A 26726-nucleotide genomic window follows, 5' to 3' on the forward strand; every position below is an offset into this window, starting at 1 on the left:
TCCAGACATGGAGTCAGTCAGAGATTGCTCAGAGCTGAGAGGAGTGTCTTATTTGTTGAATAGGCAGGTGGCCAGTGTGATCATTTCCTATGCATTGTGTCTGTAAAAATGATTGCCACATTTTTATATCCAGCCCCCTAATATCCCTCTTGTATTCTAGTTCAGTATTGCCAACTGCCTTCTGGATATTTCTACCTAGATGTCTTAGTAGGCATCTCAAACTCATTATGTCCAAAAATGGAATTAATATTTTCCCCCAAATTCATCCTTCCTTTACGTTTCCCTATTTCTTTTAAGGGCACCACCATCCTTACAGTTGTCAGGTTTCTAACCTTAGAGTGATTCTTCAGTTTTTTTCACTCTGCATTTCTAATCAGTCATTCTTTCTCTAATATCTCTTTCCTCAGTCCCCTTCTTTCTATTCACTGAACCTTTTCTCTAGTTCAGACTTTCATTCACTTGGACTACTGCAATAACCTCCTAATAGGTCCTCTCTACTTCCAGTCTTTCTCCACATCTTACTTGTGGCTAACAAACTGATATTCCTAAAATACAAATCCAACAATGTCAGCCTACCACTCAAAAATTTTCAGTGACTCTCTATTCTTTTTAGGATACTGCAAATGCCTTAGCCTGATGTTGAAAGTCCTCAGCATACGGTTCCCATCTGCTATTCTGGTCATTTCATGTTACTCCCTTTAATTCACTTTCCATTTCTGTCAGTGCTACAGCAAAGGTATGATTCAGGTATGATTCAAAGATATGAAACTATGATTCGGACTGCAAATGGTCAGTTCTTTGTATTCCTTTCCTTATTGTCTTTTTGATTGTAACTGATAATTTACATTAAGGTTGACCAGGTTAGAGGAAACCATTGAAAGCAAATGGTGACTTAACATTTCCCAAACCATGGGAGTACTTTTCTTCATGGGAAAGTGCAGGCCTGGTGAAGACTGAGGAATAGTTGAGAGAATACAAAAAATAGTCCCTCATTCTCATGTAGGTCTCAGGAAAAGGTACTGTGGGATATAAAATGGCTGTTTTCAGCATAGATTCCTGATGTTTGACAAACATGGTCTTTTTATGCTATGCTGCTTAGTAGAAATGATTCATCCAGATAAATGAGGCAACTACTAATTTTTCTTCTATTTAAAATAAGGAATTGCTAGATGGTAATAGTGAACTGGTTAGGGAGGCATTTTTTTTCAACCTTTTGGCCCTTGTTCATCTCTGGTTCAGCTGTAGGTAATTAAATCTTTGCTTTATGAAATTGAATTATCACTCTTAGTTTGGTGCTCCAGCAGACTCTTGTCTGTCCTGGAACAAAGATACTTAAATGTATGTTTATTAAATTGAATAGAACCAAAGCTCTGGAAAATAAAATTTTCCGCTATTGTCTTATTCCTGAACAGTGGTCAGATTCTAAAAAAACTTCCAATTCACTAGCTTTGTGATTTTGGCTAAGTTGTGGCAGGGGAGGGGAAGGGGGAAATGTCGATGGACAACAAAGGGCAATGGCTACAACTTGGATTGCAATTGTGGCAGGTGCAGAATCTGACAATATCAGTTCATTGATTTTTAAAATATTTCATTTCATACACAATAGAAATAATTAAGTACTGGCTATGTATGGAGATTGTTGTTTTGCTCATCCTTTACTTTAAGCCGAGGTCTGAAAAAACTCCAGCTGTGAAAGCAACATAGAGTCCATTCAATGTATGTATTTTGTCCATAAACAAATTGCTTGTCTGGAGAAGTTGCCTTCATCATGTGACATACAATTCATTAAATAAAGCATGAACTCAGAAAAAATTCATTTCATTGCATCAGACTAGTTGATCTCTTAGTTTTCTTCCAACTCTAAAATTCTATACAGACCTTAAACCACTATATGTATTTGATTGCATTACATATAATTCTGTAAATGAGAGGTTGTATTGCAGAGTCATAAATTCCTAAAATTGGACTGATTTCCTAAGAATCCTTCAGTTTGAGAACTAGTTTTGTCCCCTGACCACGGGCATGCCTTAAGCATTTAACAATTGATTTTCCTACAGCAGGACACACTTTTAAAATATCCGTCACATTTTTTAGACAATTAACAAAATAGTAAATTAAGACCAATTTGTAGCATGTTCTAATTTCTGAGGTGTAAATAAATACTCATACTGAAAATTTAACAATTGCTTTGGTAAGAACTGAGCCTGGTGTTATACCAGAGCTTCTCTATTCTGGACCTATATTCTCTGTGGCTGGAAATCATAGGCATTTACCTTATTGAAGGATTTCTTGTCTTCTAGATTAGCCACTTGTTGAACATTCATGGTATGATTTGAGAAGAAATATTGAAGAATCAAAATCCAAAGATCCTGTAGGTTTTACATTGTGCTTAGTTGTTTGAGACTTTCTCTAGGACTGCTTGATAGCTCTAGAATAGAAACAGGGAACGCAGATGGTAGGGGTGATCCAAGGCTAGGGCTGTCTGTGTTGGCAGATTGTCTCTTGTCTGTAAATGTTGAATACAGTGTTGTTTCCACGTTGTATTCCAGAACATTCTCATGGTAAGCATAAGATGCCAGGAATTAGTCTGCTTTCTGGGAAAGGCTTAAATGGAATCTCAACCAATAACTAATTAAGTTAGTTTTAGTTTACTCTGAGCCAATGAATAATCTTTCTTGAACAATAATATTACCAGAGCTGATTCTCTTACTCATTTGTTGAACTTTGTTGGGTGCTTGCTAATGTGCAAAAAAAAAGCATTGTGTGTGGCATTGTGATAGAGGTGAATTAGGTACAACCCCTGCCCTTCAGAAGCTTGTATTCTAAAACGGATATAGGACAAATATATACGTGTGTGTGTGTGTGTGTGTGTACATAGTAAAAGACAAAATGTGATAAATACCATGAGAGGAATCCTTAATGTGCCACAGAAGATTAAAGAAGAAAGATCTCTTCTGTCATGTCAGAAGAGGTGGGAGATGAGAAGAAAGAAAACCCTTTGCTCTGAGCAGATTTCACAATACTTTGTTAGAGGTGATAGAGTGGACAAAGGTTGCTTCATATGCTATAATTGTACTTTCTATTAAGCTTGTCTTATCTATAATGATCTGTGATATAGCTATGAGAAGTGGAAGGTGAAAAATAGGCCTTCTTGAAGCTGTAGGATATATCATTATTGTCTATCAATTATGAATGATTTTGAGGAAAATTAAATCAGGTACTGTGAAAAAAGCTTGCATCACATCTAGGTTAGTCTCACTTTTTAAGAAAATCTTGGAGTGAAATAGCCTTTAAAATAGATCTTGTATTATTTCTTAGGAAAGAAATATTGTAAACCTTATGATAGGACAGACCTGTTACCTTAGAATGAAAATTATGAAATAGCTACAAAGAGAATTAACTTAAATGGGCCTTACTGTTCTAGGTTTGCCTTCTTCCCTCATTTAGGATAATATGGATCTCTTAAATGCACAAACTCAATATAAGTAGATTACCTAACAGTTTTATTTAAAATGTATAATCAGTTTACTTCCATCTTCCTTCTGTCAGGTTGCTCATAAAAGATTATTTGATTTGATTGAATTTTTCATATTGTAATTTTTCTGAAGTGTTAACTTCTATTCCTGAGGAGTAAGAAATAGAACCTGGGGTATTTGAGACCATTACTCCATTTGGGAAACTTCTACCCCTTCCAGTTATATTTTTACATGGCCCATGACTATTTCTGAGGCCCTAGTTTTGTAAAATCCCTTATATAGCAATGTGAACATTTATTCATCTGTTATTTAAATGTTATATTAGTTGATGATCAATTGTGAAAGACTCTGATACAATGATCAATCAGTACAATGATTCAAGACAATTCCAAAGAACCCATGATGAAAAATGCTGTCCACCTCCAGCATACCTTTTTTTAAAACTTTCTTTATGTATCTTATTTTTTAAATTTATTTTTTCAACATGACTGAAGTAGAAATATGTTTATATGACTTCAAATGTATAATTGATATCATATTGCTTGCCTTCTCAGTGGGTAGGGAAGAAGAGTACTTGAGATTAAAAATCTTTAAAAATGAATGCTAAAAATAAATTAATAAATAAATCTCTATTAGTGAGAAGTTTCTTTATTAAAGTGATAGAGTAATATGAGAATAATAGTACTCAGGTAAGAGATTCTGGAACCACGTCGTAGTTGCCATTGATCAAAAGTGCCTCATTACTATTCTTTTTTCTGTGGAGTTAAGTATACTGGGGTGCTGGAATTTAGAAATTAGATATCATAAATTGCCACAAATTCCCTGTGAAAGAGACATGTGGTGAAGAACTTTGGTCTGAGTGTTCTAGTTAAAAGCTTTTAAATTGTTTTTGAAACATTCAGCCAAAGTGCTCCACCTCTTTCCTGTACTTGAACTTGGAAGAGTTGGATAGAGATGTTTCCTTTTCCTGGTGGCCATATTGTTGACAATCATACTGATTTGCTTAAAGGAAGCAGCCCTCCAGGAGCTGGATTCTGTTTTTATGGGTTATTTCTGATAGTAGATGACCTACTGTCCTTGCTTCTCTGAGGCTTAGTCTCCCTGTGTTTTGTTTTATCAGATCAGCTCATACAACCGTGCTGGTGAGTACTGACTTCCCTGCCCTTTCTCTTTTCTAATGCATTTTTCCTGATGCCATACCCTTCTCCCCTTTCTTCCTCCAGTATTTGTCAGCCCTATAGGTAAGTAAATGGTACCTGGGGAGGCTTGTGGTTCTCTGATATGAAATAATAGCTCTATTGACAGCACATCTGCAGATCTGCAAGTCTGAGAGGTATCTGACTGGACAGCTTGCCTGCTATTCCTTGGATTGTAGCCAGCAGCAAAGTACCTGTTTTTGGACTCTGCAGTACACCAGAAAAATACTGCAGGATTATCTAAAAAGGGCAGCATTAAGAAAAATACATTCTTTTGCAGATGGTAAGGGTGCAAAACTGCAAGTAAGAGGCTGGAAGTTAATTGATGATGTGCCTAGGTATCTTTCAAACTTGTTTACGGTCGTTGTCAATGGGTAATGGTGATCCTTTTTTTAATATCATCTAATGCATATGTAGTGCTGTACCCTCCTTCTATTTTCTGCTCATCTCAGTAATTACTGCCTTGTGTGAAGATTAACCTGTTCATACCTGTATCTATTGTGTTAGAAATATTTTAAATCTACAGTAATCAAAAGATAATAGACATAGCATATTTGTTCAAAGAGATCACTTTTTAGTCCCACTGAAGAATAGTTTTTTTGACATATGGTTTAGGTGATTTACATTGTAATTTTGTTTCAAAACAAGTAGAATATTTCTTTGGTATTTTTATATATAACAGACTTTTGATACTAGAAGATAGTGACACTTTTTCTTTTTGCTCATTTTTGCTGTTTGTAGATACTGTGAGAATCTTTTAAATAATTTTCAGTGAAAGAACAATGAAAAGACTAGATTGGTTGGCCTCCAAGGTAATTTCCAGCACTAAAATTTTGATTCTAAAAAAAGTTGCTTCACTTGTATAGCTGGGATATCTAAGCTAGGGAGATGCTTATGATGAGTCCAACATAAGAACAAATCTTAATAGTCCTGTTGTTTAAGTGTTAAGTTTGTGAGGCTTCCCCCCTCTGAAAAGATTTTGTTTTAGGAATTTTTTAGCCTTTTTCTTGACTTTAAAACTTTGTGAAAAAGAGAAGCTGGACTGTTAAAAAAAGAAATCCTCTAAAGGAGAAAAGTTGCTATAAATCTATGAAAGATAATTTCTATAATAATGTTTAACTTTTCTGTAAATGTGATGCTAAGGCTCAGCATTTCACCTATCAGTTATTTATAGGAATGACCTGAAGTTTTGACTACCTCCCACATGTGAAAAGTAATCCCAGTCCTAAATGCCAGAAGGTTACAACACTTCTATCATATATAATCCCATTCCTGTGTAGTTCTAAGGTCAAAGAAATCAGGTAACTATTAACAGATAGTGCATTTTGTAATATGATGGCTCCTTGAATGGTCCCTGCCTTGCTTAAGAATGGAACAAAATGATGAGAACGAAGAAACATGGAGAACTGAACTGGTGCAGAGTAGAGAAAGCAGAGCCCAGAAAACAGTATACATAGTGACTACAGCAATGCAAACTGAAAGAACAGCTAATACAAAAACACCTGAAGTTGAATGTTGCAAAATTATAAAGACTAAGCTTCGCTCCAAATACAAAAAAGTAGTAAGACATTTCTGGTTCCTTTGCAAGGTGGGCATCAAGTGTAATTTTTCAGTGTATTGATTAGTTTTGATGAATTTTTTTCTTTCTCTTTAGAGATTTTTTTTGGTTATAAGATGGCTTTTTAAGGATGGGAAAGGAGGAATATAGGGGATATGGATGTAAAAACACAACACATCAGTAAAATATATTTTAAAAAAGGTGAAATAGAATGAGCTGTAAACAGCAAATAGAACAGATGTTATTAATACGGTTTTGTATGAAATGATCCCCTCTTCTTTACCTTTACCTAAAAGTCAATGGGCTCATGAGCTGCTATAAATATTTTTGTACTTATAGGTCCTTTTTTGTTTTCTTTGAACTCTCTGGGATGTAGACCCAGTGCTGGTATTGCTGGGTCAAAGGGTATGCACAGTTTTGCATATATTTCAAACTCTAGAAATAATATATATTTACATAATATTTATAAAAATTTATAAATATGAAATATAGCATCTCTCTTTGTGGTGACAAGGAATTGAAATTTGAGGGTATTCAATTTGGCATATATTTCAAACTCTAGAATTGGAAATTAAAGATATTGCACAGTTTGCACAAAAAGAGCTGCTATAAATATTTTATGTTTATAAATTTTTTATGTTATAGAAACATGTATTATTTCTAGGGTTTTAAATATGTGTCAAACTGTGTATAACCTTACTTTCCAATTCTAGGAATTGAAATACCTTTATTTCTACAGATTTGAAACATACGATAATGTAATTCAGCATATTCTAGAAATTCTCAATTTGCACATTTAATTATTAGTGATTTAGATTTTATTTTATTTCTAGGGTTTGGCTTAGTTTTTTTGCCCTTGATATATAAGTCTTTATACATACTCTAGCAAAGGTGGTGCTGTGCTAATGAGCCGGTGGTAAGAATTAATGGAAGGACAAATAGATAATTAGTGGAAATGGCTTTGGATCAAAGGCATCTGCACAATAATAGATTGTCTTAACTTCCGGTTAAGATGGCTACATGAACCAGGAGCAAAACATCCCAGCTCTCACACAAATCCTCCAACAAAGATTTTAAAAAGAGCACCAGACTGAACAAATGATTGGGAAATCAAAAAAGAAACTACAATCCTTTTATCCAGCCCAGGATTGCACAAAAGGCAGAAGCCAGCAGGCACCAAGGGAGGCGTCCTATCAGGAGAGCCAGCTTGAACTCCAGGCTGGGAAGTCTACCACTGAAGACCAGAGGCTTTTCAAGGACACCTGGAGCCTATTGCACACTGAGATCAGGAAACTCTGAGTATTCCACGGAGAAAGTCCAAGGCATCAAGTTACTTTCAGTACTCTGAGAAGATGGAAACTGGTAAAGCTCTACAGAGATCACAAAGTCTATCTTAGGAGCTCTGAAAGTTTATAGACCACTGATCTCAGATACCTTTGAGGATCTAACAGAGGTTCCCAAACTTATTTGACTTACCTCCCTCTTTAAAATAAAAAGTTATTCAGCACCTCCCTGGGTCTAACCCTTATTTTTATTAAACACTCCCCAACTGCACCTGAGGCTACTACAGCCTGCCTTTCTCCCCCATCATTCCAGCACAGGGGGGGCAATAACTCCCCTCAGGGGAGTTATTGCCTGCTTTTAGAATCAGAACTAAGAGAGTTTATAGAGAGCCCTAAAATCTGCCAGCACTCTGAGCACAAATATATCAGGGTAAGTCTATGTAACTGCAGGGACCCTAGCATAGACAGGAGGGTCTATTCTCACAAGTTGTTAGATCTGCTTTTCTAAAAGGAAAGCAACTTTTGAGGGGTCAACAATCACTTTAATCAAACACGTATATCATTCACTTAGTTCAGGGGGGAAAGTCAGCACACTGAACTTCAGAGAAATCAAAATCAACAGACAGGGCTTCCAGCTGCCTGACCATAAGCAATACATACATCACAGATAACTGTCTGACCATATACATACATAGTTACCAGAGAGAGAAGCACCATCATCTGGGTTTTCAAAGCTGAAGGGGCTCCTTAGTGGCTGTCCAGAGTCTCATCTGGCTAAACAAACACTTCCAATGAGTAAACCCCAAAGTAAAACCTCACCTAAGGGTATTTATACACTTTTCAGAGCCAGAGAGCATCACAAACCCTTGAAAACCAATGCCTCATTAACAAAAGATATAGGCCTTCCTACAAATCTCCCCTAATCAAAGGGGGGAAAATCTTTAGTCTCATTAGTTTTACAGTGTAAACTGGTAGAGCCCAGATAATACAGATTCGGACTATACTGAGCTCCATTGCCCCATCATAGTATGTAGGGAGATGTGGGTGAAAGCTGGAAATATGCATTAACAGAAGAGGATACCTGCTGTGATAAAGAAATTTTATTGAAGACACAAACACAGGAGAGAACTCCATAATGACCACAAGGAGAAGCTCACCGGAAAGGGGGAGGCATTAATTAAGTGCCTACTGTAACCAGACTCTGTGCTAAACACGTTACAGATATTATCTCATTTGAAAAAAAAAATGACTTGGTCACAAATCTAGAAGAGTTCCTAGAAAAACTGAAACCAAACAATGAAAATTAAGTAAGCACGTGGGAGGAAAGAATTGTTAGCACAATAAACAACTTATCACAGGAGTTGATAAACCTAACTCTCAAGTAATGGTGTCCCTGAAATGAAATCTGTGAATCCATGAGACAGCAAGAAATGTTAGAACAAAATTGAAAATAGAAGAAAATGTATGTTATCTCTTGCCAAAAACAATTGACTTAAAAAACAGATCTAGATGAGAGAATTTAAAAATTAATGGATTACCTGAAAACCATGGTTGAAAAGAAGAGGTTAAAGCTTTTCCTAATTCCCTTAGGCTTGAGACAGGAATAGCCATTGATTACTTACTATTCCCTTCCTAGAATATCTGAAAATAAAGGGCTCTATCATTCTACTCATCAACCTCTAGGAAAGTTATATTGAGGCTTTTTAGAATAGTGCTTTATGAACTGGGACATGCTAGTTTTGAGCAGTAGTACTGAGGATTCTAGATAGTTCTTCTTTTTGAGGGGGTACCTTAAGTGTTGTTCATTCCTCTTCAGGACCCAGATAGTGTTCAGTACTGCTTCCTCTCATAGGAGGCATTGAGAAACTGCTCTGTAGGTTTTGAGGAACCTCAGTACAGTTCATAGGATCATAGATTTAAAACTTGAAAAATTTAGGACTATTGAGTTTAATCCCCTCATTCGACATGTGAGGAAACTGAGGTACAGAAGTACCGAAAGTTTAGGTGACTTGCCCAGCATCATATAATATACACATCTAAGTACGTATAAAATATATATATACATGTATACACACACACACATACAAGATATGTGCAAAGTAAATATGAGATAATTTGATAGAGATGTAACTGCTATTGGGATCAAGAAAGTCCTGATATAAGAAATGTTATTTGAGATGAGCATGACTAAAATTCGGAAAATCTAAAGCTCCTTTTTACTCTCTCATTCTCTTGGCTTGAGGAAAGTCAAGTCTGCCTCTAGAACTCAGAGAATTTGGAGTGGTAGGGATTCTCATTGTCCAAACCTCTTATTTTACAGATGAGGAAACTGACATTCAAAGTCATTAAGTGACTTGCCCACAGTTGCATGGGTAGTATGTAGCAGAGCCAGGATTTGAGGTCCTCTAACTCCATCTTCAGTGTTTTTGTACCAAACTTTCTTAAAATCAGTTAAATTCATTTAGTATCATCAGCAAAATGTTTATGCGAAATACCTATGATTGTGAGATCTCCCTAATTTGAACTAACTAGGAAAAAGGTAGTCCAAATTGTGAAGTCTGGATTATAGAAAAATATAAAATGCTGTTTTGTTCAGCTTTTATGTAATTAGGCAAAATAACTAAAAACCTTGGCCATCTAGAGATCCTTAGGGAAGCTATTTAATATCTGGATAAAAATGATTTGTAATTGTTATGTGTGTTTTTAAAAATAATTGGGTACTTTAAAAGTATAGTACTTCAAAAATGTGTTCTCAGGTATACTAAAAATTTTCTTTAAAAATTTTTCTTTTCAGTTCTATGTTCTTTTCCTCCATCTATCCTCTATCCCACCCACTGAGAAGGGGAAAAAAAAATATGATACTCATTACATATGTGAAGTTACAAAAAACACATTTCCACATTATCCATGTTGTAAAAAAAAAAAAAAGAAAAAGTGAAAAAATTACACTTCAATATACACTCAAAGTCCTCTCTGAGTTCTTTCACTGGTGGTGTATATCATTTTTCATCATAAGTCCTTTGTAATTGTCTTAGATCATCATTGTTTTGATCAGAGCTAAGTTTTTTCACAGTTTGTCATTGTTACAGTGTTGCTGTTATTGTGTATGATGTTCTCCTGGTAGTGCTCGCTTCACTTTGCATCAGCTCATACAAGTTTTCTCAGGTTTTTCTGAAGCCATCTCCTTTGTCATCTCTGTGTCATCTCTTATGGCACAATAGTATTCTATCACAGCTAGGTGCGGAACTGGGTGGTACAGTGGATAGAGTGCCAAGCTTGGAGTCAGGAAGACTCAACTTCTTGAATTCAAATCTGAACTCAGACACTTATTGGATGTGTGAGCCTGGGTAAGCCACTTAACTCTGCCTCTGTTTCCTCATCTGTAAAATGATCTAGAGAAGTAAATGGCTAACCACTCCAATATCTTTGCAAAGAAATCCTCAAAATGGTTCACAAAAGTGGGACACAGCTGAAAAATGACTGAACAATTTCCATCACAATTATATACTTTTTTAGTTATTCCCCAATTGATAGAAATTCTTCAGTTTTCAGTTCTTTACCACCACAAAAAGAGCTGCTGTGAATATTTTTGTACACATAGATATTTTTCTTTTTCTTTGATCCCTTTGGGATATAGACTTAGTAGTGTTATTGCTGAATCAAAGTGTATGCACACGTTTTATACCTTTTTGGGTATAGTTCCAAATTATTCTTGAGAATTGTTGGACTAGTTTACAGCTCCACCAACAGTACATTAACATACCTATTTTTCCACATCCCCTTGCATTTGTCATTTTCCTTTTTTGTTATATTAATCTTATGGGTGTGAAGTGGTACTTCAGAGTTGTTTCAATTTGCATTTCTAATTATTAGTGAGTTAGAACATTTAAAAATTTTTTCTAATTACATGTATTTTTTCTAATTTATGTATATTATCTAATTATAATTCTTTTTTTATTATGAGTTTCAAATTTTCTTCCTGTCTTCATCATTGAGAAGGCAAGTATATGATACATGTGCAGTAATGTAAAATATATTTCCATTTTAGTCATGTTTTGAAAGAAAATACAGACCAAGAAAAGTAAACCAAAAAAAGTATTAGATTTTTAAAAATATGACTGTTGTTAATTTGGATTATTTCTTCTGGAAACTACCTGTTCAGATCCTTTGACCATTTATTAATTGGCTCAGTTTTCTATACGTTTGAAAAATGAGACCTTTATTAGAGAAACTTCCTGTAAAATCCACCCGCCCCTCCCCAATTTTCCTTCTTCTAATTTTGGCTGCATTGTTTTTGTTTGTGCAAAGAGTTTAAATTTAACAAAATCAAAATTACCTATTTTATGTCCTATGGTCCTCTCTGTTTCTTGTTTGGTCATGACCTCTTCCCTTATCCTCAGATCAGACAGGTAATTTTTTTCATCTTCCCCTAATTTGCTTATGTTTTCATCCTTTATGTCTAAATCATGTACCTGTTCTGAACTTATTTTGGTATTTGGTGTGAAATGTTGGTCTGTTCTCAAATATTTTAAATATTACGCCTATGATTTTGTTTAGTATTAACTTGTAGGTTCCCAAAGTGGGTAATACTGCCTCCTGGGGGCTGGGGGGAGTGGCGGTGGAACAGTATGTGTGTGTGGGGGAGGGGCACGGTAGTACCTTGGGTGCATTTGTGGGACATTGAATAAAAGTAAAGGGGTGGTGGAAGCATAAGGAAAGAAGAGAAGAAAATTTTGAAAAGCCATTCATACGTGTTTTATTTATTGTGTAACAGTTAAAGTTGTAGTGATTACATTATTTTCCAAATAAACACATAAAATGCAAGTTATAACCAATCAATGATCAAGTTCACAGGACAGGTCTTATGCAAGTGATGGTAGGCAAGCATCTCACACATTGTCAGGAAGTCCACCATGCCTCTGCAGGAATATGTGCATGTTTACTTGTTTACAATACAGTTAAATGATGCAATATTTTGTCATCAAAATTTCAATGCAGGAAAAAACCCACAATTTTACAATAAATTAATTAAAATTAAGATACATCATTAAGAAAGTTATATTTTTTGAAGTGACATAAATTTGTTAAAAAAAAACCCTTTAAAGAGTTAAAAGAAAGTAGATTTCCAAGGAGGCACTGAATAATTTTTTTTTTTAAAGGGGAGGTAGGTCAAATAAATTTGGGAACCTCTATATTAACTTATACTATCTCTCATGGCAGGTTTGCTTAGCAAAGGGAATCCTCAGCCCAGTCTCATCCAACTATCAAAAATTCCAAATCCTGAAGAGTTGGAATTATTGAGATTTCACTGAACTGTTATTTATGTGAGTTTAGATACACATGATGTGACCTTGCAAAGATTTTCAAGTTTTGAGGCTGCCAAACAAAGGTAGTATAAATATAACTAATTTAAATTTCTGAGAACCTGTTATTTTTGCTTGTATCTCTGTCAAGTTAGTGTCTGTGCAAATAGAGTATTAAAATTTAAGCTCAAATGGGTTCATTTTTTGGTCTTGAACCAACCAGAGAAGAGGTTCTTATCTGACAGAGTATATTTTAGATTTTTTCATAAAGTTCATAGGGGACTCATTTTAAAAATGCACATCACTAATTTACTGAAGGTCTTAGTCTTAGGGCAATTGCTAGAATTGCTAGTGTTTGCTTGGCAGCGAGTACAGGAGGGGGTGTGTGTGTGTGTGTATGTGTGTGTGTGTGTGTGTGTGTTTCTGTGTATGTGTGTGTATATGTGTCCCCCCTCCTCCCTCACAGAAGGCATGTTGACAGGACTGTAGAATGCTCATTTCTAGAAGAATAGGTGCTGAGAGAATACAATATTCACTATCTGTCTATGCTGCACCTGGTTATTACAAATGCTGTCAACTTCTGGCCTCTGTAAACATTAGAGAAGAAGAAATTGTTCAGGCATCAGCAAGTCAATTCTGAGCAAAGAAGAGTTCTTAGGTCTTGCTTTTAAAGTATGACCATACATATGTGTGTGCGTGTGATGGAGGCATCTCATTTCATTAACTTTTTTTTTTGGTTCTCACCTGTGAGTTCATCAGTGTAGGGAATTACTAGTGTGGAAACTTCCTTCACTGATGCAGATCTGGGACACTGAAAGGTTTAGAGGCTTGCTCATGGTCACACAGCTGGTGTATGTCAAAGATTGGACATGATCCTGATCCATGGGAAGTCCTCTCTTACTCCCCTGAGCCTCTCATCTTCTCTTAGTATCTAAAATGGATACACATGCATGACCTGATGCAAAAGTTAGGAATGTTCCCTGTCTACTAGGCAAATTTCGGCTCAATCTAAGGTAAGAACTGAAAACTGGAGCTATTTAGAATGAGCTGGAGAAGGAGATGGTAAACCACTCTAGTATCTTTGCTGAGAAAAAAACCAAATGGGGTCACGAAGATTCAGATACAACTGAAATGACTGAACTGCATCAACCAAAACCCTTAATCTTTTCTGAGAAAAAAACAAATGGGGTCACGAAGATTGACTGAACAACATCAACCAAAAACCCTTAATGTAAACATGTAAGTGTAAGTTATTATATAGGGTAAGCTAGGTAGCCAGTGGATAGAATATCGGACCTGGTCAGAAAGACTCATTTTCCTAAGGTCAAATCTGGCCTCTTACATTTACTAGCTATGTGACTCTGGGTGGCCCACTTACCTGTTGGCCTAAGTTCCTCATCTGTAAAATGATCTGGAGAGGGAAATACATATTTACATCTAGTATATTTACCAAGAAAACCCCAAATTGGGTTAGCGAAGAGTCAGACATGACTGAAACAACTGAATGAGAAGAAGTTATTATAATACCTCATAGGGCAATGGGAGGGGGAAGGACTTTGTAAAACTTAATGTACTCTATAAATGAGTTATGATGGTAATCAGCGTAAAATAATAATTATTAGGTATAATAATAATAAAAATTAATTAAAATCCTTGAGACCCTTGTAGTTTGAAGAAATTTTGTTGTGCCAGAGTATCTTCGGTTCTTTCTCAACTCCTTTAAGCTATGGAATTCTTGACCCTGGATAGAGGATATCTTTGTATATATGTCATTGCAGTGTATAACAGTAAATACCAAGGTTGTGAGTATACCATGATTGTTTTTTTTAATATTCTTATTCCTTATAGATCTTTACTGAATTCTATGACCTTAAGTCCTTTGGGAATATTAGACTGTTCTAGAAATGCCCTCAGATAGTCCTAGGCTTGACTTTGGTCTTATGTAGGCCCTTTGGAGAGGTTAGGTTGATTTGGGATTACTAAGAAGTTGGGTAGGCAAAGGTAACAAGCTTGAGGTTACAATGCTTGGCTATAGGGATAATAGATTCTGACTTTTGCCCATGTCCCTTAAATTGCTTTGGGAAAGACCTTTTCCTTAAAGGCACAGACTGTGGACTAAAGTAGTACAACTAAAACTTGAAGGGAAAGGTCAAGGAACCTACCTTGACTGTAGAAGAATATATCTTGAGCTCACATAATAAATCAGGGCCAGAAACTTTGAAGTAGGGTTGCCAGGGATGACTGTTAAGCAAATAATTGAAACTATTTGATACCGGTAACTAAAAGGGACTCTAATTCTTATTTCCTTCATTGTTAGATTAGAAAAACTCAGGGCAAGGGCTAGAACTGGCTATTGCAAACACCCAGGACTTCATCCTCAGAAGTGGGGAAAGGAAATGAGTTGGTGGGGAAGGTTATTGATTGCCATTGTTATCAATCCTGCCATTATTGGTCAATCCTTGAGAAATTGTATCAGTTTATTGTTTAATTTCCCAGTGATATTCTCTCTATACCTAAGAAAGTATTCATGGAATGTAATTTTCCTTTATATTAAGGGGAATCAAAATCCAGATTTAGAGCTAGCAAAACCAAGATGAGGTTTTATATTTTGGTCACTATGTTTTACAGATGAGGAGACTTAAGGGGCATTGAGGTAAAATGACTTGTCCAAGACTACCTAAGGAGTTAGTGAAAGGTCTGGGACTAGAAGCTGGGTGTCTGAAATGTTCTTATGAATGTTAACCAGGTACTTAGATCCCCTAACACTCCAGTATTTTAAAATGGTTGATATTTTTCGTTTTTACATAGTGATGGCACTATAATTTCTCAGCACCTAGAGTTTCCTCATCCTGGAACATACCCCTTCCCCTATGACCTTCTCAATTTGGAATATCCTTCTGTAAAACTTGTCCTCTTCTCCTATTAGTGAGTTCTTTCTAGCCTCCATTTTGTGGAGATGCCCAGTATGGTTTTCATTCCACTCCTGACCCTGTTCCTGGCTTCCATAATTCAAAAACATGTCTCACCTCAGGGTATTTTAATTTTTTACCCCCAGTTTTCTACTTCTCAGTTTGATGTATTGTGTCCTCCTCTCCCTGTCCCCATTAGAATGGAAGTCCTTTGAGGGCAGTAATTTCTTTTTGTTTGTTTGTGTTTGTGTCTGGCATAGAGTAAGTGCTTAATACATGTTAGTTTCCTTCCTTCATAGAAGCTTTCCCATATTTCTTTATTCATATTAATTTTTCATACAATTTACTAATATCAAATTATATTTATATACCACAACCTGTTTTGCTATTCCTTGATCAATAGGCATCTAGTTTGTTTCCAGTTCTCTGCTGCTGTGAATGTTTAGTATGATATGGGACTATTCTTTTTTTTTCCTTTTGCCTCAAAAATTTACATTTATTCAAAGTCAAAAAAAAAAAAAGGAAAAAATGACAAAGGTGTCCATCCCTTGCTCCCCTCTCTCATCCAGCTTTCTCATCTCCCCATCCCAGAGAGCAGAGCCCTGGCTTAAATCAGGTAGGGAAGCCCCTCAGATGAGGTCAGCCACATTGAGAAATATCTCCTCAATGGAGGTGTTACAGAAGAATCCTCTTGAAGAATCTTCTTGTCTTCCTCTGTCACCATGTTGATGGCCAAACTTTTACAGCCAAAGAGCCTTCCATGGCCAATTCCATGAATATAATTCTCTTGATTGGTGGGAAGGTCATAGTTAATGGCCAAAGACACTTGCTGAACATCAGTGTCTCTAGCCAGTAGGTCAGTGGTAATAAGCACCTGACTGGAACCTGAGTGAAACTCCCTCATGATGACATCACCTTCTTTTTGGTCCATGTCTCCATGTATTGCAGAGACAGTAAAGTCACGGGCATGCATTTTCTCAGTGAGCCAATCTACCTTTTTGGTGGATATTGATGAAGATAACAGCTTGGGTAATAGTCAGCATTTCATACAGATCACACAAGGTGTATGTGATCCACTGCTTGTTCCACATTTATGTAAAACTAATGAATTTCTTCCAATGTCTTCTCCTCCTTCTTGACTAGAATCCTGATAGGATTCCTCATAAACTTCTTGGTCACTTCCAGCACATCTGAGGGCTTGGAGGTTGATAGAAGTATCACCTGAGTATTGCCACCAAATTTCTGGAATATGTCATAGATCTGGTCCTTAAAACGACGACTCAACATTTCATCTGCTTCATCTAGAACAAACATCTTGATGTATTTAGGAGATAACTATTGCCTGTTAAGCATGTCAAAGACATGACCTGGGGTGCCAACAATGAGGTAGGGAGCTTCCATCTGCAACTTCTGAACCTCAGCCCTAACATTTGTTCCTCCAATGCAGGCATGGCATGAGACACTGATGTAGTCTCCCAGTGCCATCACTACCTTTTGAATCTGTTGAGCTAGCTCTCTAGGGGGTGTCAAAACCAAGGCCTGTATGGCCTTTGAGCCCAGTTCAATCTGTTGCAAAATGGAAATGGCAAAGGTTGCAGTCTTCCCGGTCCCAGACTGTGCTTGAGCAATCACATCATAACCCTTGATACAAGGAATAATTGCACATTCTCAAAACCATAGGCATATATACCATGAAGAAGAGATTCTGAGAGGTTCATATCATCAAAGCTATCCACAGTCTCATTCCAGTTACTCTCTTTGACCCCATCAGGGCCATTGTCTCTGGATCAGGAACCCTGACTTGCAGATATGATCCTGGGAACTAAGCCATTCTTTTTAATCTTATGTTTTCTTGTGATATCTGTCTAGTGACGGGATCTCTGGGTTAAAAGGTATTGAGATTTATAATCACATAATTTCAAATTGCTTTCAAAAACGGTTGGACCAATTCACCGTACTACCAACGGTGCATTAAGTATACCTGTTTCTCCACAGCATCTCAACATTGATTTTTACTGTTGGTTGTCATCTTTACCAATTTGCTAGGTGTTTTTTTAAGCCTCAAGAATGATTTGATTCACTCCAGTGTTTAAACTGGATGTTAAAAATAGTGATGCTGCTTAGGGACCATCTTAAGTTGGGCTTATTACATGCTAATATCCATTAAACTCTGCTCCAGCACTTAAAATATCTGATGTTTACATCTGTCTTTCAGATTTGCTATGAGTCCTTTGACCTAGAGGGCCCACCATTAGTTAAATTTCCCAAAGATAGAAAGTTCCTATATATATTAAAATATTAATAGCAGTGCTATTTTTTTTTGTAATGGTAAAGGTCTAAAAACAAAGTAAATGCACATAGATTGGAGGGCTAGCTAAACAAATTGTGGTACATGAATGTAGTCACTGCATTGTAAGAAACAAAACTGAGAATGCAAAGAATAGGAAGACTTCATAGGATCATGAATCTATAGCTGACAGGACCCTTAGAGGCCTTCTAGTTCAGCCCTCTGTTTTTACAGATAAGAAAACTGAAGCTTATGGAGATCAAGTGATTTGCTCAATGTCATAGTAAATGGAGAAGCTTGACTGAAACCTAGGTCCAGTTCCAAATCCAGCACACTTCAGGCTATACTGTTACCTCTGAGAATGGGCACAAAATGAAGTATCAGAATCAAGAAAACCACATGTCTAATGACTGTAGCAGTATACATGGGAAGGGTAGCACCAGAAAGAAAACTGCAGCTGAATACTGTGTAGTCATAATGAGGAAGCCTGGCTTTGAAGCATCTGAAGATGAAGCATCTGAAGATGCAGCCTCTACCCCTCTCCCTCCTTTGCAGAAGTGGAGGATGTACTGCATATGTCAGACCTTTGTTTAGTTTTGCACAACTGTGGGTTTTTTCCCCTCTTTTTAGTTTTTTATGGTTCTCTGGGAGAGAAAGGAATAAATTGGGAAATGAAGGTGATGTAAAAAAAAAAGGTATCAATAAAAATTAGCCCTCCTCCCAAATCAGGATTATTTATTGTAGCACTTAGAATGAGCATGTCTTGAATTTATTGTTGTTGTTCATTCCTTTCAGTCATATCCAGCTCTTTGTGACCCTATTTGGGATTTTCTTGGCAAGATACTAGAGCGGTTTGCTATTTCTTTCACCCCATTTTACAGATGAGGAATTGAGGCAAACAGGGTTAAGTGACTTGCCCAAGGTCACACAGCTAGTAAGTGTCCAAGGCTGGATTTCAACTCAAGATGAATCTTCCTGATTCTTAGCACAGAGCTCTATCCACTGAGCCACCTAGGTGTCCTTGAATTAGAGGAATTAATAATTAGGAGACTTGCTGTTTCTCATACTCATTTTACTTCCTTCAGATGGTGACAGATGCCCCACCAAATGAGTGATTGTGGAATAACACAAGCACCTACATGAGGAAAGGAAGAGGAAACTTACAAAAAACTCATATGTCCAAAGGAGAATTACTAAAAAATATTCTTTACAACTGTCTGGAAATGGGAGTGGGATACAGTGAGCCTCCAAACCTGTGTCCAGATTGGGGTGATAATGCGGTTGTTCCCCAGGCTGGGTTGATATGACAGCTTTGAAAATGGCTTCTTAGCATTACCTTTTTTGTATGGGAAAAGTCTGATCTCTGACATGCCCTAGGCAATTCTAGGTTGGTGATTGGTGGGCAGCAAAGTGTTACTTGCAACTTTGGATTCCAGATTTAGTATTGGGATCATTGTGCCCAGTAATTGGTTGAGGAGGGTGAGAGTATGAGATTGTAATATTCTCTGATTTACTAAAGATGGGCTAACAAGGAAGACATGAAAAGTTCTATGTTGCCTGATGCTTATGGGACTGAGTCTAGGTGGAAACTTTATGAGGTTATCATTGGGAAAAAGGGAAGACTTTCCACTGATTTAAGGGGTGAGAACAAAAAACAAGGGACAATTAATCTTAACAGGTTACATGCCAATTATCTGCAAAGACAATGGCTTCTAAAATGAAGGATCAGAGACCTCATAGAGATACTTCATTTTTTTCCTTGGGATTACATATGTGAAATATTAACTCATATTCCATTGAGGAGGAAGAGTAATTCCTAATCCACAGATCCCAAGAAGGCAATAAAGACTTTACTTAGTAATATAACTGTGCATAAATGTGTTTATATAGCAAGAAATATTGATTCATTCACCTTCCCCAAGGTGGAAAAATATAGCACTTATAGTTAAAAGTTCTAACAAAATCATAACCTGTACACATAATAAGAGTTATAGAATTACAGAGCCAGATATTATATCAAGCATTGTAGCAGTTGAAGTTTTTTTGGGGGGTCTTCCACACCAGTCACCCCTTTCCCCATCTAAAAATAAGGAGACCTTTATTCATCTACCAATTTTTTTTTCCTTTTTTATAACATTTTACTTAACTGGCTTTCATTTACTACTGTAACTTGATGGGAAAAGGAGAGCTCCTTAATCTGTGTGGAATATGGGCCAGTCCTCAAGTAGACTGAAATGCATAACTGTAGAGTCATGCATTTCTCCCTTGAAGAAAATAAGTAACTTAGTCCATGTGTTAAGTGTTGAAGTAGTCATTGGGAAAACTGCGTGTGTTTTTTAAACTAATATGTCGTTTTTTCTTTTTTTTTCTTTTAAAGAGATTATGCATGATGTGATAAGGAAGGTGAAGAAGAAGGGAGAATGGAAGGTAAGTGGAATAATAGAATTGGAAATCTTAGGGTAAGTTGACATCAATGTTAATATAGGGCAATTTGGGAAGAAAGAAACATTTAGCTATATTCAAAGAGTAGAAGCAAACTGCTTTGTAACAGACACTGAGCTAGAGGAGGGTAAATGAAAAGCTCAAGAACTGTCCACAAGACATTCTGTTGGCATATTTTTTGTGTATTGAGATAGAGTTAGAAATGACAGGGATCATCTAATCTAACTCCTTTCTAATTATAACTATGTGTAAAATAAGATACAATACATTAATACATGTTGAAACTATTAAAAGTAATACTGGTGATATAAAGTATAGAAAATGTTTAATTTTTAAAAACTAATTTAAAATATGATTGATTAAGGAAGAAAAGAGAGTATTCACTGTATATCATAATCATGGTTGAAGTGCCACTCATTGATTTAGATCTATACAGAGGTGGTAGTTGAGAGGCAATTCCTGCCCTAAGTCCTAACCGTTACAGTTACAAAGGTAACAAGATCTGCAAGGTCAGTTGTTTTCAGTAGAAAGTGCTTACCCAGAGCCATCCACAATGCATTTGTGAGATGCTAGTCCTATAGTTTGTGGCCATAGAATAGACAACTAGAAATCAAGCCACTTAGAACCATTCTTTAATCAAATGAACTAAGCAAAACAGTTACCTTCACAGAAAAGGCTAAGGCAGCCAAGGGAATTCCATGTAAGTTATTTTCACTTCTCTCCTTCCCATTTACAGTTATCCTCCTCCAAGCCAGGAATAACAGTACTCAAATATAGTGGTTCTCAAACTTTTTGGTCTCAGGATTCCATTATTCTCTTATAAGTTGTTGAAGACTCTTAGAAGAGCTTTCCTTCATTATTTATATGTATATTAATATTTTACATATTAGAAATGAAAATATCTTAGTATTTTTATGAAAACAGTGTTGACCTCAAGGATACACTGAAAGGGTCTCAGGTATCCTGAGGAATCTCAGCCTATACTTTGAGAAATGCTGCTCTAGCAATATTCAGGACCCTATTTCAGAAAATGCTGATAGTCTGTCTTTTCCTGAGGTAGTAAGTATACTAGTCTAATCTGGCTAGGGAAAGAAAATGATCAAGGATTCCCCTCTCTGCCCTCCTCTTGGGGACCTAAATGTTTTTTAGAAGTGGGGAAGGGCCTCCTGGTTTCCCCGTTTTGATGCTGCCTGGTAAAATAGAATAGCAGTAAGTGCAGCTTAATGTAGCTAAGCATATAAGTGTAGACAGGAAAGGTTTTAGGTTTGATTTTAACCTAGGAATAAAAAGTCAAGCTTCTACTGATTTGGATTGAGGTATGTTATGGGGAGTTTGGATGCTGAGCTGGAATATCAAGAATGAGTATGTGCATATTTAAGAAATCTGCACTGAGAATAATATTTGTTATTTTTATTCTGTAAGTTTATTTCCATATTAAAGAAGTCACATTAGTTGTATCTTTAATATTCTGATGTACCCATGAACTTATTGATATAGGTATTCCTTTACTGCTATAATTGTACCCTTTCTATTCCTTTTTCCTTTAGTGTAATCCATAGAGGAACTCTTCCTGTGCTCTGGAGGCCTTCCTTTAGGTCTTCCATTATTTTTGTGGGTATTGGTACAGCACTCATGCTGTTGTCTTTCACCCTAACTACATGGCTATCCAACCTCCTTTTCAATGTATACATTTTCTTGATAATGTGTTTTATATCACTTTTTGTGTACAAGTCATTGTTGGTAATACACAACAGCTTACTCATATCCACTATGCATCTCTCTGTTGTCCTTTGGTTTTCTTACACTTTTAATTCTTTGGATGTGGTGGTGTCCTTTAATTAATATCAGTACAGTTTTATTGAAGGAGTATTGTTAGAAACAGTATTGTAAAGTCGCACAGCTTTGAAGAACTTAGAAACTCTAATCAGCAATCCTGGTGGCCAATCAGGATTCCAAAGAATTCATGCTGAAACATGGTATTTGATGGAATTAAAGTGTAGATTGAGAGATATTTTTTTGGAACTTTGCTAGTACAGGAATTTGTTTTACTTGATTACACATATTTGTTACAGGGGTTTGTTTTTCTTTTTCTTTTCCAGTGGTGGGGGGGAAGACAAGAAGGAGAAACACTACTTTTTCCTTATTTTTTTTAAAAAGAAAGAATAGTATTAGAAAAGATGAATTTGTGCATTGGAATTGGTAGGAATAGTTGACAGTACTTTACAATTTCTTAGTTGCAATTCAGCCAGCTTCTTTTCACTAAAATTATTTTTTTAATCAATGAAAATCTACCTTTTCTCCTTTCCCTTCCCCCTCCTGCCTTCTCAATTGAGAAAGAAAAAAAACACCAAATACCTATTTAAAATATATATATATAATTAAATAAAACAGTTTTTTTGTCATTGGCAGTGTCTTTACTCTGAATCCATCTCCTCTCTTTTAAGAGGTGTAGGTCTCTTGCTTCATCATGAGTCCTCTAGAATTTTAGATGGTCATTTAGTTGATTAGAGTTCTTAAGTCCCTCAGAGTTGTCTGTCATTAGAATATAATTTTTATTTATGATTTATTCTTTTTGGTTTTACACTGCATCAGTTCATACAAGTCTTCCTAGGTTTTTCTGAAATTATCTCCTTCATAATTTCTTTTTTTAAAAACTTATTTATTTATTTTAAGTTTTCAACATTCATTTCCACAAAATTTTGAGTTCCAAATTTTCTCCCCTACTTTCCCCTCCCCCACCCCAAAACACCTTGCATTCTGATTGCCCCTTCCACCAGTGTGCCCTCCCTATTAACATCCCTCCCTTGCCTTATCCCCATCTTCTCTCTTGTCCTGTAGGGCAAGATAAATTTCTATACCCCATTACCTGTATTTATTATTTTCCAGTTGTATGTAAAAACAGTTCTTAACATTTGTTCCTAAAACTTTAAGTTCCAACTTCTCTTCCTTCCTCCCTCCCCACCCATCCCCGCTGAGAAGGCAATCAGTTCAATATAGGCTATACATGTGTAGTTTTGCAAATGACTTCCATAATAGTCATGTTGTGTAAGACTAACTACATTTCCCTCCATCCTGTCTGGCCCCCCATTTATTCTATTCTCTTTTTTGACCTTGTCCCTCCCTGAGAGTATTTACTTCTAATTGCTCCCTCTTCCCATTTGCCCTCCCTTCTATCATTCCCTCCCCCCCGCTTATCCCCTTCTCCTCTACTTTCCTGTAGTGTAAGATAGATTTTCATACCAAATTGAGTGTGCATGTTATTCCTTTCTTGAGCCAAATGTGATGAGAGTAAGCTTCACTTTTCCCCTCTCAACTTCCCCCCTTTTACCCTCCATTAGAAAAGTTTTTTCTTGCCTCTTCTATGAGAGATAATTTGCCCCATTCCATTTCTCCCTTTCTCCTCTCCAATATATTCCTCTCTCACCCCTTAATTTTATTTTTTTAGATATGATCCCTTCCTATTCAATTCATCCTGTGCTCTCTGTCTGTCTATCTCCGTGTGTGTGTGTGTGTGTGTGTGTGTGTGTGTGTATAATCCCTCCAACTACCCAGATACTGAGAAAAGTTTCAAGAGTTACAAATATTATCTTTCCATGTAGGAATGTAAACAGTTTAACTTTAGTAAGTCCCTTGTAATTTCTCTTTCCTGTTTACCTTTTCATGCTTCTCTTGATTCTTGTGTTTGAAAGTCAAATTTTCTTTTCAGCTCTGGTCTTTTCATCAAGAATGCTTGAAAGTCCTCTATTTCATTGAATGACCATTTTTTGCCCTGAAGTATTATACTCAGTTTTGCTGGGTAGGTGATTCTTGGTTTTAATCCTAGTTCCTTTGACTTCTGGAATATCGTATTCCAAGCCCTTCAATCCCTTAATGTAGAAGCTGCTAGATCTTGAGTTATCCTGATTGTGTTTCCACAACACTCAAATTGTTTCTTTCTAGCTGCTTGCAATATTTCCTCCTTGATCTGGGAACTCTGGAATTTGGCCACAATATTCCTAGGAGTTTCTCTTTTTGGATCTCTTTCAGGAGGTGGTTGGTGGATTCTTTCCATATTTATTTTGCCCTCTGATTCTAAAATGTCAGAGCAGTTTTCCTTGATAATTTCATGAAAGATGATGTCTAGGATCTTGTTTTGATCATGGCTTTCAGGTAGTCCCATGATTTTTAAATTGTCTCTCCTGGATCTGTTTTCCAGGTCAGTTGTTTTTCCAATGAGATATTTCACATTATCTTCCATTTTTTTCATTCTTTTGGTTTTGTTTGGTAATTTCTTAATTTCTCATAAAGTCATTAGCTTCCATCTGTTCCATTCTAATTTTTAAAGAGCTATTTTCTTCAGTGAGCTTTTGAACCTCCTCTTCCATTTGGCTAATTCTGCTTTTTAAAGCATTCTTCTCCTCATTGGCTTTTTGGACCTCTTTTGCCAATTGAGTTAGCCTATTTTTAAATGTGTTGTTTTCTTCAGCATTTTTTGGGTCTCCTTCAGCAAGCTGTTGACTCGTTTTTCATGATTTTCTTGCATCTCTCTCATTTCTCTTCCTGGTTTTTCCTCCACCTCTCTTACTTGATTTTCAACGTCCTTTTTGAGCTCTTCCATGGCCTGGGACCATTACATATTTATTTTGGAGGTTTTGGAGACATGTCTTTTATGTCTTCCCCTGATGGTAAACATTGTTCTTGCCCATCCAAAAGGATAGAAGAGAATACCTATGCACCGAGAAAGTAACCTTCTATAGTCTTATTTTTTTCCCTTTTTTGGGCATTTTCCCAACCAGTTACTTGATTTTGGGGTCCTTTGTCAAGAGTAGGGTGTATTCTGGGGACCTGTAAATTCTCAGTTCCTCCAAGGTGGCACAATCAAGGGAGAGGAGTTTATTCCCTGGCCTGGCTCTCGGCTGAGATTCAGATTAGCTGCTCAGTCCACCCAGTGGCTGTAAGCTGAACACTCCAACAATGGAACAATGCCTGCAGTGACACCCCGCTGCCTGGGGCTGGGGCTAGAGGAAGACCCTGCTCCCTTGTCACAGATATGAAAAAGTCCCGTTCTTGACCTTTGAAAGCTGCCTTTGGCACCTGTGGGTTGAGGGATCTGAGAACCTCCACTGCTGCTGGAGATTCCACCTCTGAGGCCTACTCAGACCCTGCTGAGCATCCCCAGTGATGTCAGATAATTTTTCCCATCCTCCTTCCTTTCCCTTTCTCCTTTTATTGTATTCTTCTTCGTCTCCTCTTCCCTTTTTTAAAGATCTTCACAGGTGTAACACAACCACTCCCAGTCTCTCTGTCTAAATTCCCTCTATAACTCCTGATGATGATAGGGTTGTGAGAGGACACACGTATTATCTCCCCATATTACAATGTAAGTAGTGTATCCTTCTTTAGTTCCTTATGATTCCTCACTTTTTTTTTTACCTTTTTATGTTTCTTGACTCCTGTGTTTGTATTTCAAAGCTTCTGTGCAACTGTAGTCTTTTCATCAGGCATACTTGGAAGTCCTCTATTTCATTAAAGATCTTTTTTTTCTCTCTAGGATTATACTTGGTTTTGTTGGGAAAGTTATTTTTGTTTTTAAACCTGGGTACTTTGCCTTCTGCAATATAGTAATCTAAGCTTTCCATTCCTTCATAGGTGTAGGAGGAAAATTATGTATAATCCTAACTGTGGCTCCTCATCATTTGAATTCTTTCTGTCTAATCATTTGCAGTATTTTTTTGCCTTGACCTGGATTTTGGCTCTAATATTCTTGGGAGTTTTAATTTTTTTACCCCAGGAGGTGACTGGTAGATTTCTTTCTATTTCCACTTTGTCCTCTGCTTCTAAAAGCGCTGGACAAGTGCTTTTTTTTATGATTTCTTGAAATTTGATTCATAGGCTCTTTTTTTGGTCATGGCTTTAAGATAGTACAGTGATTATTTGATAATTTCTTATCAGTCTGTTTTCCAGGTTCATTATTTTTGCTATGGATATCTTACATTTTTTAAAATTTTCTTCAGGGTTTTTTTTTTTACTTTGTTTTATTATTTCTTGTTTTATGGAATTGTTATATTCTATTTGGTCCATTCTAATTTTAAGTGAGTCTGTTGTTTAGGTAAGGGTACTGAGTGTTGTATTATTCTAGTTTCTCAGGGACAGTTTAGGTTGCAAGCTTTTAGTGCAATCTGATCTAGGGCAAAAGCTGATCACTGGACTCCTGGTCTTAATTCCACAGGTTTCTTACCTGGGTTTGGGTCTGAGCAACACACATATGAACTTGTTCTATTTGAAGTTCCAGT

General features: G+C 36.5%; 1 protein-coding gene and 1 pseudogene across 4 annotated transcripts in view; one reads left to right on the forward strand and one right to left on the reverse strand.

Annotated features, from left to right (window-relative positions):
- The window catches only part of STXBP1 (syntaxin binding protein 1), a 103639-nt gene that overhangs the window by 11645 nt on the left and 65268 nt on the right, over window positions 1-26726 (forward strand). For 2 of the 4 annotated variants that reach the window (XM_072632502.1, XM_072632503.1), the window contains exon 2: window positions 20390-20439. In XM_072632502.1, coding sequence (XP_072488603.1) covers window positions 20390-20439 — 50 coding nt within the window. Of the gene's footprint in view, window positions 1-4451; window positions 4619-12733; window positions 12903-20389; window positions 20440-26726 lie in introns of those variants that run through there. The other 2 variants (XM_072632504.1, XM_072632505.1) reach the window with 2 other exon arrangements.
- Window positions 16273-19382, reverse strand: LOC140529671 (eukaryotic initiation factor 4A-I-like; annotated as a pseudogene).

This window comes from Notamacropus eugenii, chromosome 1 (assembly GCF_028372415.1).
Source record: "Notamacropus eugenii isolate mMacEug1 chromosome 1, mMacEug1.pri_v2, whole genome shotgun sequence".
Classification (NCBI taxonomy): domain Eukaryota; kingdom Metazoa; phylum Chordata; class Mammalia; order Diprotodontia; family Macropodidae; genus Notamacropus; species Notamacropus eugenii.